At 42.3% G+C, this 12123-nt stretch overlaps 1 protein-coding gene and 1 long non-coding RNA gene across 3 annotated transcripts in view; one reads left to right on the top strand and one right to left on the bottom strand.

The window, feature by feature from the left end:
- Window positions 1–386: 386 nt before the first annotated feature.
- Window positions 387–12123, bottom strand: part of LOC118211712 (RNA-binding motif, single-stranded-interacting protein 2-like) — a 51238-nt gene continuing 39501 nt past the window's right edge. The window contains exons 5-14 of one of the 2 annotated variants that reach the window (XM_035389124.1): window positions 11117–11274; window positions 10840–10919; window positions 10504–10613; window positions 9447–9490; window positions 8652–8745; window positions 6911–6961; window positions 6213–6323; window positions 5597–5677; window positions 5008–5095; window positions 387–3835 (exon numbers count right to left, since the gene is read on the bottom strand). In XM_035389124.1, the coding sequence (XP_035245015.1) occupies window positions 5015–5095; window positions 5597–5677; window positions 6213–6323; window positions 6911–6961; window positions 8652–8745; window positions 9447–9490; window positions 10504–10613; window positions 10840–10919; window positions 11117–11274 (810 nt within the window). In that variant the 3' untranslated portion in view covers window positions 387–3835; window positions 5008–5014. The remainder of the gene's footprint in view (window positions 3836–5007; window positions 5096–5596; window positions 5678–6212; window positions 6324–6910; window positions 6962–8651; window positions 8746–9446; window positions 9491–10503; window positions 10614–10839; window positions 10920–11116; window positions 11275–12123) is intronic. The other variant, XM_035389123.1, reaches the window with a different exon arrangement.
- Window positions 11163–12123, top strand: part of LOC118211713 — a 64221-nt gene continuing 63260 nt past the window's right edge. Inside the window, exon 1 of the long non-coding RNA XR_004762065.1 lies at window positions 11163–11235. This is a non-coding gene — a long non-coding RNA (uncharacterized LOC118211713). The remainder of the gene's footprint in view (window positions 11236–12123) is intronic.

Here is a 12123-nt window from a genome sequence, read left to right as displayed (position 1 = left end):
CATGTTGTATACATAGCCTATTTTTTCTTTTGGAAAATATCACTTTCGGACAACAAAGAATATATGGTAAATGTCACCATTGGAGTATCATTAAATCTCATATTTTTTGGTATCCTGAAAGTTGTTTTTTAGATTAGGCTATTTTAAGGACGGCAAAATGCTGAGTCTTGGGTCGTACCGAAAGCACTCAATACTCTGCAGTGTTATACTGTTACCTATGCTTTTGTCCTAAAGGCATACTATGCAGGATTTTGACCTTGAATATATAATAAAATAACCATGCACAGCCATATCTATGATGCACGGGCAACCTGTCTATGCACACATTTGAGGAATCTGTACCCCCCCCCCCCCCACCCCCCCCCCCCCCCCCCCCCCCCCCCGCCTGCATTTTAAGATGAGTTTGGGACGTTTCTGGGCGTGACACTCTTTTCTGTGTGGGGAGGGGTGGGTGTGGCTACAGAACCTGTGGGGTGGGAGTCCTTGTAAGTAACGTTTCCTCTAGCTATCCAGCTAGCTATGCTTGCTGAGCTCAAGGGTGTCCCCAACCATAGTGCCCTCAATGGCGGTGTGTGGGCGGGGTTGAGGGCAGAGGAGGAGACTTCAGTGATTGCAAGCACAGGACCACAGCAAGGCTAAAAATCCTGCATAGCATACCTTTAAAAATGTTGAGAAGTTTGATGAAAGAAAAGGCATGGAAAACGTCTGGTTGGATGGATCAAGCATTTGTAAGGTAATGGTGACTGACTTGTAATTATAAACCAAATGCTTCTCCCTCAGTTTTTTGTAATTGTAACATCTGCTTGGAGATTGTAATCTTAAATTTGTAAGACAGGCGACTAACATTTTCCATAAAGCAGCGCCATGCCAGTTTAGAATCTGAAATATTCTATGGTAACTTTAATATGATTGACTGCTGTTTTACTTTTGGCCCAAAGCTGACAAGAAAGATAAGTTTTCATTGCAAATTATCCCCCCAAGAATGCAGAAAAGCCCTTTTTGGATATGAGAGAAAGAGAAAGAACACTTAAACGAAAAAGATGCACAGTATCAGAAACATGGGAAAGAAAAGTTTAAATAAATTTGTGGTTTGCATGGACCGTGTACAAACCGTGTACAAACAGACTAAAGCATAATTTCAAAATCCTATGAATCTTTTAAAAAAAGCTAAAAGCTACACTCCTAAAAAAGTTATTTCCCTATTAAAGATCTACATTATCTAAAGAAATTTCTTTTTAAAAAAAACATTTTTTTCAACAAAAATGACAATAAATCTAAAAAAAGTTTTCAAGTGAATTAAAAGCCCCACAAGAGAAACAACTTTTTAAAATCTGAAAGAAAGGAGTAAAACAAAGTAACAGCAGCATCGTGAAAGCAAAAATCTAAAACCACCCACAGCTACTCCCGCCATCTACAACAAAACATTATCGGACACAAAACATGGCGCTCAATTTTAAAACAAAATTCCCGTAATTTGACATGTTTTAAAAATCGTTTCTTATGCAACTCTGTAGTGTTTTTGTACACGTTTACTTACTATTACTTACTATTTACTGGACCTGTACGTCCACGCAAAAAAAAAGCGAGATTGCCCAACAGTCTTCTCAGCAACTACGAGAACGAAACCGCTTAAAACCACTTCTTCGGCGCGGTGCTCTGCAATACTGGCACCTGCCCGCAGAGCAGGCCGGCGGGTATTCTGGGGAGGCTGTCAGTGCGGAGCTACGGTAGCACCGTTCACTGTTATAAGAGCAGAGATATTCGTATGCTTAGTTAACACAAGTGTGTTGGAGAACGATTCAACACCACAGAACACTCCACAAAAAATGCACAGTGTGTTTATACAAAACAAATATATATATGACTTTACGGCAACAATTAAATGATCGCAATAATGAGCAATGACTTCCTGTTTTAAATTCGAATAAGTGATTTAAATGCCGTTCTTGAGGGTATTCCGGAAAGTTCATTTTCTGAGTATGGTCAGATTGTTAGGCTCTATACAGCATTATATGCTTTTAAATTGTTTAACTTCTGCACGTGATAAACTCTCATATTGTGTTGACAGCCGGTATCCCTTTCTCAAAGGGTAGCTTGTCGATGCGTCTTACAACACACAAATATGAGAGTATTGATTGCACTGCCACAGGCTGTCTAAGAGATGAGTATTGCTTAGGCTACTAATATATAACTACATCATATATAGGGGCTTTGATAGAGGGAAATGATATAACTTTTGGATAATATTTAATTCTGCTCATGCCACATAGTCCTCACATTTCTGATGGACAACATAATTTCGTAACAGTTATGACTGAATTGACACAGTTTAATGTCATTATAATTTGAATGATTTATGTTGCATGAGCATCAGTCCTTCCTGTTTGCTACTGCAGATATCTCATATTTTCTTTCATGCTATAGCATGAAATTCATAGGATTCATAGGAAGTGTTTTCTTATAAATAAAATAAAAACATTAGTAATTTTATGGGGGGCATGATTTCTGATTTCTTTAAACTTCAAAATACATTAGAACAAAATATTTAAGATTTTTTCCCCTAAAGGGAACAACAAATCTTCTACATTATGGACTTTAGTTTTATGACAAGAAGGTACTCAAAAAATTGAAACAGATTCTTATTTATAGAAATAACCCAATGAAAATCTCCTCACATGTTGGCTTCAGAGTTAGAGTAGAATTTACCTATTTTCATGATAACTGGATACCTGTTTGTGAATAGAACATCTAAAATCTCAAATAAGCATCGACCCTTATCCAGATAGAAAGCTGTCTAACCTCTGTCTATGTTAAGTATTTACATACTTTGTTAAATAGGCTAATTAAATAAACTATACATGATACGTTTGTGTTTCTCCTTTTACACTCTAAAAAAATAGAACTATGACCAAAATATAAATAGAAAAATAGTCATGATTGTCTTTTGCTCTTAATAAAAATACTCTTGGTATTGTATATGAGGGAATCCGTTACATGGTCGGTGATTTAAAAGACTATTTTAAATAATCCTAACCATCTAGCGTAACTCCATGCATTTTCAATTATTTCTGCTCTCCAGATGCTCTGCCTCTCAACTTAATGGAAGCTGTTCAGCTATGTTTTTCAATTTGGAACGGACTGGAAGTAGTAGCTTTAAGCGGTTTGTGTTTAAATGTTTCATTTTTAAAAGTACAATAATGATATCAAACCTACATTGCAAAACTGGACAAAATGCATTGTTCGAGTTTTAGAATCTGTACAAAAATTGTCCTACTGCAGCTAATAAAATGTCAAAAAACAGACACAACTAAAAAATAAAAGTCTGAATATTTTACAAAAAGAAACCTTAAAAAAAGACACGTCGTGTTGTAACTTTCTTTCCTTGTCTCGTTCTGCAACTCCAGAATGTTAAAAAAATAAAATAAAATTAAAAAAAACTCGCTATACTGCGTGCACAAAAGTAACGCTTTCGTTATTTCCCCCTTTCTCTATTTGTTATCCTGTTTTCAATGTTTTGTTTCTTTGATTTTCTGTTAGCAAAATACAAAGAAGTTGGTTCTCCTTCGTGGACATCCCCCACCTTTGGTTGCTTGACTCCCGAAGAAAGAAAAAAAAGAAAAAAAAAAAAAAAAAGAAAAAGCCTGACGAAATAAGTGTTTGTCCTCTCGGAAAGAAATGAGTTTCCTTTTTTTGTCTTCTGTGTAAAAGTCCTGGTGCATAGTGTCCTGGTACATAGGGACCGAAGCCACTGTCAGGCTCTGAGCGGGAATCTCCTGACCCCACTCCAGAATGTACCTCCTTGAAGAGCTGATGAAGGGAAGAAGTAGAAACTCTTCTGAAAAACCGCCCAAGTGAATCTGTCAGCTACCATCCTTAAAGGCAGCACCAGTATCGCAGCTATTTACCACAGGGATACTGTACAAGCATGGAGCTTCCCGTTCGTACTGGTTATGCTCAAAGCAATAAACAGTGAATGGTCAGTTCCTGCAGACCCCCTTGCTATAGGCAGTTCCAGTACTGTTGTTACCATGTTACAGGTGAAGCTATGAATGTTCTGTCTTCAACCACAACCCTGACTACTGGAAAACTTACTGCAACAAAACTGGAAACCAAGTCCAGCATGAACATTTACAGCACGGTAGAGGTTCAAATTCTCGCACTAAACTATTTAAAAATTGAGGGGAAATTGAGTGTGAGGGGACTCTTGCCAGGCAACCTAACCATTAAAAAGAAATGTTTTGACATTACACTGATTATGAAGATGTAATGTAATAGTGATTTGTGACTGACCTTTACTGTCAACCTTCTCCCAACCTGTCTGTTTTGTCTGAATCAGTCTACATCAGTATGAGCTGAGGTGTTGAAAAATTAAATAATTAAAAATGGCAACCATGGGGCTGCTGGGTAGCTCATCTGGTAAAGGCACCGTTCTCATTCTAGTGCGTTCATGAGCCCCTTGGTCCAGGACTGAGTCCCAAGCTAAAGCTAACTGTGGCCTGTAGCCCTGCAGAGGTATGCATAATTGACGATAGTGTCACCCAGAGTTAGCAAGGGTTCATTTGGCAAGGATCCAGGACTCATTGTTCTCCAGCGACCCCTGCTGGTCAATAGAGTGGCTGCAAGTCGACTGGATAGGCTGCGAATGAAGTGCCCTGCCCTGACTCGTCTCTGTGCAGGCCCGACTTGTGAGCTGCGATGTGGGAAGTTGCGCGTGACACCATATGCTTTGGAGGAGAGCACGCGCCTCTCTGTGCTCCCCTAAACTGACTGCGGAGGGTCCAGTTTAAACGCTGATTAAAGCACAGTTTTTACGGTTGGGCATTTCAAATTGGGACAAAAGTGAGGGAACAGAAAAAAGGGGCAACCATGCTTGATGGCATCAGCTTCATCAATATAAAAAGGATGTCATTTTACATAGATAGAATAATGGAGGCTTTGGAACTCAACATATGAATGAATGCTCAATGCAGCCAGCTCTCACTGGTTCACCCTCAAGGGGAGACTCACCTCTGCTTCACTTGCTATGCTGGTAGGAGTAGTTCGTGTGTTCTGAGGGTGTTTCTATAGCAACCTGTTGCTGCTGACCACTGTTGTCCTGGACAGGCCGGGGAATGAGGGACAAAAGGGACATGTGTTACTGGATTCAATGAAAAACTGGACTGGATTCACAACATCTCACTGTGGTGGATATCAGAGCTGTCCTGATATATTCATGTCACATATGCCTCATTACCCCATGCACTGACCAATGCATATTTTCACAACACTTGTATGAACATGTATTTATTGTTCGTACAACATATACTGTTCAGTCATCCAGATACAGGCTACCAGCTTGCTCTGGCCCCTAGGTTAGCTGGCTCATCATTACAAGTCATGAGACACACGGTCATACAATTTACTATTTAACCAGGATCTCTGTAAAATTATGCATCAACATGTAAGTTTTTAAAAGTTTATTTCATGTATATGTTCCCCAACCCCTCAATTTTAAAACTTTCAACAGTCACAGTTTCAGTTGTGCAAGTGGAAGTTTTTTTCTGTTTACTTGGAGCGGCACAGTTTCCCCACCCCTCCTTTAAGGTTAGTTTCTCACCTCTACTGAGACGCTGGAAGGAGGCACCGTGGTGTACTGTGGGATGTACGTCCCTTGCATAGCTGTGTTTGCGGGCATATACTGTGAGAGAGAGAGCGGGCAGAGAAACAGACCGTCACACCACGCGTCTCTTAAGAGACGGACAATCAAACCCTGACCTGGCATCACCACAAGGGGCGCCCTTCACAATAAATACCAAAAGGCCAGCAATGGCAGCACTGATGTATGTGGCAGGGCATTCAAAATCGGGAGAGAAAAAGGAGGAAAGAGGCTAATTATACATGGGCAGGCAATACAGGAAACTGAGAAATGATGTCTGAATTCTGTCAGTTCTTTATGGAAATATAATATGTAGCATGAGCAGCGGTGCCAGACCCCCAGGCTCTTCGAGCGGGGGGGTGGGCAACGGTTTCTGGACACAGACTTCTGCTTCCACCATTTACTCTGGCTCACTTGTGTAACTGGCTGCACACATCAATGGAAATTGGATCATTAAGAGCTAATTAGCCCCCCCCCATGCTTTTTAGAGGGCTCCCTTGTGTTGCGGTGGGCATTGGGAGAGGGAATGGGTCCAGTACGGTTTGAGAAACGCTGTGGCGGTTGCCTGGCGACTGACCGTGCCGGTGCTGCCCAGGGAGAGGTGGCTGAGCTGCTGCGTGAGGGGGCTCATCATGGAGGTGGGCTGGATGGACATGGCGTGGTCCAACGTGGGGGTCAGGACGGTCCCCTGCACACACGCACATGCGCAGACACGCACGGACAACCACAGACAGTCAAATACGCACACCACAAACACGCACGGACAACCAGAGAAATACGCACACCGCACACACACAGTCACACACCACACAGATACAGACGCACACACGTGCCCAACACACAGAGACACATCACACACAAAGACATTCAAACACACATACGGTACACAACGACAGACAGTAAGTGGTTAGAGCCAGAGGTCGAAAAAACACATCTTTCATGAGATTTTCTGTCCACGTGTGAGAACCGGTTGTAACCGTTTGGCTGCCAGTGTAAAACAGGTGCTTGTGAATATTCATATTCATTCAGTAAGGACTGTTATTTGCACTGTTCTCTTTCTAATCGATCTGGACCTGCCAGGAACAGTAATAGGCACTCGTTCAATACGCAGAATATGTTCACGTCTCGGCTGTACATGAATATGTAACTGCTGTCAGCAGAAGCCTTTAGCATTGACCGCTATAGCAGGGCCTCAGATCCTGCTACGGTGAGATACATGTGATGAGTTGACGCTAACAGGGCTGGAAAAGGGGTGGTGGGGAAATGCAGACTTACCGCTGGTTGCATGAGGTACGACTGGTGATGCATCCAGGATGGACTGTGTACCTGTGGGTGGGTGTGTGTGTGTGGGGTGGGGGAGAGGGGTGGGGGGGGATAGCAGAGAGAAAGGTGAGAATTTTTCATCCTTGAGCCAGTGTAACATTAGCAGGCCTGTGTACACAAATTGCTCAGACCCACAGCAAATTCTCAGGCCATCATGGCCAGCCAGCTAACATGGAAAACATAACTGAATTTAGTTAGTGAGCTAATTACAGCAGCTGCCTAACCCAAACACTGACCAGCCACTTGGATTGCGGCCACCCAAGATAACCCCATCTCTCTAGCTCTAACCCAACTGAAAACACACCACTCACAGTAGCTAATCCATACACATTTCCCCTTCTTCTTCTCCTTCTATTGGCCACGTGCTTTTCAGATACGGCCCAAGAAGAAAAAAGGGCCACGCCCAGAATCGTCCCAAACACTTTTTAGAATAACAAATACAGGCAGACAAGCAAGGACTGGACAGAAGTGCACCCAGACACAGACTGCCAGTGTAGCGGGTATAGTAATGACTGAGCATGGTTGTTTTATAATATTTTCAAGGTGAAATTCCTGCATAGTATGCCTTTAATTGCACAAACATTTTATTCATATATTTTCATTCTTGAGCTAATGTCACATAAAGCCAGAACGTGGGCTAGACGTGTGGGGAAGCCCGTAGGACAGCGAACTCTCGAGTCCTATATGAACCCCCTCGCATGGGCGGGGGCTTGATTCCCCACTCAAGGCACATTCTGTGCTGTGATCCCTTCTCTGTCCGTTTCCCTCTCTACGCTCTCCCTGCCTGAATAAAGCAAACACTGAAAGGAATCCTTATTTCAGGAGAAGGAGGAAAAACTAAAATGACAGAAAATGCAACTTTGATAGGACTCCCGATTAATTAGTTCTATCGTTTTTAATTGGCATTATTATTGCACACACCAGTGTACAATAAACCCCAAGGCAGAGACACGGGGTCTGCTGGATTTGGCCTTCAGCTTAAAAATCAGCAACTAAATTAGCCCGAGGAAACAAGGTCAATTAACTGAGTCAACTGTGTGATAAGCTGCTTTAATTGATCGATTAAGTGCTGATTTTCTTAACTCAGCACACCCTGTGACTCTCCAGGACCAGGGCTGGGGATTCCTGCCTCAGGGCGTGTTCAGTCTTTTTACTGCCACTAATTAAACATAAAAAAGTATAGCAGTTAATTTGATTATATTATTATATATCACTGATTATATTTCCTTAATTATAAGGCCTGACATCCTGTAAAAAAAAGCCTTATGTTCGTCACACAGTGATGGAACCCTTAGGTGGGAATAGCTAAATGGAAGGTCTCATTGAACGCAAGGAGAACACGCACGTGCGATCTTTAAAAGCACAGTGATCTAGTGTAAGGTTACTTGACAAAAGCAGAAGGGACATGTTGCTGTTAGCGCTGCAAGATCTGTGAATCAAAAGAATCTCCTTGTGCGCATTCATGAAGTCAGGTCTCCCCTGTCTTCACGAGCACTGTCAACTCCTGCAAGACCTTGCGTATTTTCCTCAGTAAATGCAACCTGAAGAGAAACCATGTTTGATAGTGCTGAATTTAAACCACCTGTGGGACAGCAAAGTTGAGAGGCACAAACGAGCTCAAGCTGTTTGGTAATGGGGGGGAGGGGGAGGGGGAGGGGGTACAGGTGGGATGCGTTAAGAGGTGAGCACTAACCTGGTAGGAGGAGACAGGAGAATGCATATATGGGGAAATGGACGTCTGAGCAATCATTCGATTTGGGGCGATACTGTAGGGGGACGAATAGAATCTGCAAACACACGGACAGGCAGCAAGTAAGACTGATTTTGAAGTAGAATTTACTTTGGGCTATACAAACGATTGGTGTTGTAGTTCCTTAACCATCCAGCAGATGGAAGTATGTGATTACGCTGCAATTGGTACCTTTGCTAGTGTTTGGTTTCAGGTTTGGTTTGTGTTTTATTGCTGTTCCAAAATATATTTTCAATGCAAAATATTTAATAAAAATGAATTAGTCATATAGCAAAACAACTGATCAAATATAAAAAACTGTAAATGACTACAGATGGAAAAATGACTATTTTAGAAAATCGAATTTGTTCATTGCCAACTTTTGCTTGGGACAAACAAAAAATATAGAATTCATATTAAATATTCTTTCCCACAAACATTGCCCTCAAAATGAATGTCACATGTTCACAGGAAAAATTCAGTCACAATTTCAGAGAATGAACTGTTAACTTTAACTTCCCCGCTTTCATAAAATAAGAGGGCATTTGCACAAAACATTGTTTTGTGTTGAATGTGACACGGTTTCAGATGTAATTATACTGTTAAATTTAAAATTTCCTTCAAATTGTGATCTGGAAATGAACCCAAATGGGGGAAAAAAAGTAACTGAGCTGAGGTTCTGCAGCGTGGTTTCGTGTGATTGTGTGAGAGGCGGCGGGCGGGCGGGCGGGCGGGCGGGCGGGGGGGGGGTGAACTCACCCGTTCTGTAAGGCTGTGGGGTCGTACGTTAACGTCATTCCTCCCTGTGAAAACGCAAGACAATCGCTGGTGATGCCTTTGAATTTACAGCACTTCCTATTCAAGGCATAATCTAAGAAAAGATGCTTATTTTGCACAGGCATGCTTAACCCTGGTCCTGGAGGGCCACAGTCTGCTGGTTTCATTGTTACTCAGTCCTAAATTGTTCAATAAAAGCAACTGATTACACAATTAACTTGGCTCAGCTGGTTTATTGGGTCAGAGCTTGTCTCTGTTTTTGAGGCAAAACCAAAAATCATTAGGTCTGGTAGGCCTCTGGGACTAGGGCTGAGAACCGCTGAGAACCACTGCTTTAGTATATCACTTTCAGCAATGTGCTTTTTTTCAGGCCTGGAGGAGTTAAGCCACCATTTTGTTTTACCATATCTCTGTGTGGTATGGAATGATCAGTGGACTATCTGACATGGTGTGATGTGAAGAGGTTAAAAACTGTATGGCTGCAGGTTCAAATGACAAGTGAGACACAGCTGGTATAGCCTTGAGCAAGGCATGTCTTCTGAAGTGGTTCATAAAAAAATTCATCTGAATGAATGGATAAGTGAATTTAAGATGGATAAGGCTGTCTGCAAAAACGGCTTAGGACAAGGAATTTAATTGAGCTGTTAATTTAGCACTAGCCTGGATTTTACACATCGTACGTCATTTATGTAGTGGAAGCCTTTCTTGTAAAATGATTTTTTTCCTTGGTGAAATGAAAGTATTTAAACTAATTTTTTTCCCCGAAAGATTCTGACAACCAATGCCTTCATTTAATCACATGCATCCCCTGGGTTTGCAAAAGTGCTATGAGAAGCCGCTTAATTCTAAAGCAATATTCTCTCAATGAGGAAAGTGGAACAGCCAACTATACTCATGTCCTCTGGCTTATATTTTTAACCTTTAATTCATATTCTTGGCTCTAGAGCAATTTGTGAGAAACAAACAGATTTTTATATCACAAAAGCAATGTGGCATAATATGACAACACCCAGAGCCTTTAGAAACCAAACCCCCTCACCGTCTCCCCGTCCCTGGTCCAGGGCCGCCCATTCTGTAGGTACTTCCCCTGGTTCTGTCGCTTTTTCTGTCCCCCATCCGCAAATTTACACAACAAGGGTTCCGTGGGCACTGCCAGGGAGATGGAGGACACACGTGAACAATGAACAAACAGGAGCACTCAAATGTATTCAAATGTACATTCATTAGAAGAATTATTATTTTAAATTATTCAAATGAAGATCATTGTAGAGTTGCAGAAATGTCCTTCAGTGGCTGATGTACCTTGGATTTTTAATAACCAATAGATACTGTATGTCACTGACCAACTGTGAAAAGCAAAAGTGTAATGATATACCTGGGACACCAGGGGGAGTTTTGATGTATTTGCCATTAAAATGCTGAATGATGGCTTCACACTTCTCGGTCGACTCCATCCTGAAAGTCAGCACACAATGTTAATACAGTGGGGCAAATCACGGTGAACCGAGCCCCACACCACTACTGTCTACTCCTGTATGATTTCCTCTGGTTATGTTACGTGTTACGTCTTGCCGGGTTTGGTAAATGCTGCCCGTTTCTGTCCGATCTGGAGTGGTAACAGGTTCCGGTGAGGCCGGGGGGACTGCGGTTACCTGGCGAAGCCCACGCCGCGGCTGGTCCCGTTGGCGTCACGGAGAATGCGGGTGGAGATGACCTGGCCGAAGGACTTCAACATGGCCTCCAGCTCCTGCTCGTCCATGGAGAGCGGCAGGTTAGAGATGTACAGATTGGTCGGGTCCTGCTCTTGTTGCTGTGAGACAAGGAGGGGTGGGGGGGGGGGGGGGGGTAGAGAGGCGGGGCTTATTCAAAGGTGCACACACACCCGAGGCAAAGGGATGCTGCTTGGTTGGATGAATAAAATTTCAGTTTGATGCATCTTATGAATATTTGTTAATGGGACGTGGCCAAGGACAATACTGTGGCAATGAATGTTCTGCCCTTGGGCCTGCCTCTTCATGAATATTAATAAACTCCAATATACCATCCAGACCTTCTGTGGTTAGGAAGAGGTCAGAAGGAACACAAGAGCTGACCATCTGGCTGTTTTAAAGAACCTGAGGTCTATTTGGGCCTGTGCTCAGAACATCCAATCAAAACTTTCCCTGCTTTTCATTTTTAATATACAGTGCAGTGTGTAAGTATTTGGACAGTGGCACAATTTTTGTTGTTTTGGGTCTGAACTTCAGCACATTGTATTTGAAATGAAACAATAAATATGAGGCTAGACTAAGATAAGTGCAGACTGTCACCTTTAATTTAAGGGTATTTACATTCATATCAGGTGATCCATGTAGATAGTACAGCCCATTTTATACATAGTCATAGCACATAGCATAGCAAATCTAATTGGACAATTGGCTGCTCAGCTGTTTCTTGGCCAGCTGTGCATCTTTGCATCATTAGCTCATGCACAAGAAAGCTAACAAAAGGTCTGGAGTTGATTCTAGGTGTGTAATTTGCATTTTGGAATCTGTTGCTTCTGTCTCTAAAAATGAGGTCCCAATAAGCATCAATGCCAATAAAGCAGGCCATCGTGATGCTGAATAAATCAACATAGAGCCAAATCATTGGCTGTGCTACAGCTCGGTCTAGGGCAGAC

This window comes from Anguilla anguilla, chromosome 13 (assembly GCF_013347855.1).
Source record: "Anguilla anguilla isolate fAngAng1 chromosome 13, fAngAng1.pri, whole genome shotgun sequence".
Lineage (NCBI taxonomy): Eukaryota > Metazoa > Chordata > Actinopteri > Anguilliformes > Anguillidae > Anguilla > Anguilla anguilla.
This window is presented reverse-complemented; position numbering and strand designations above follow the sequence as displayed.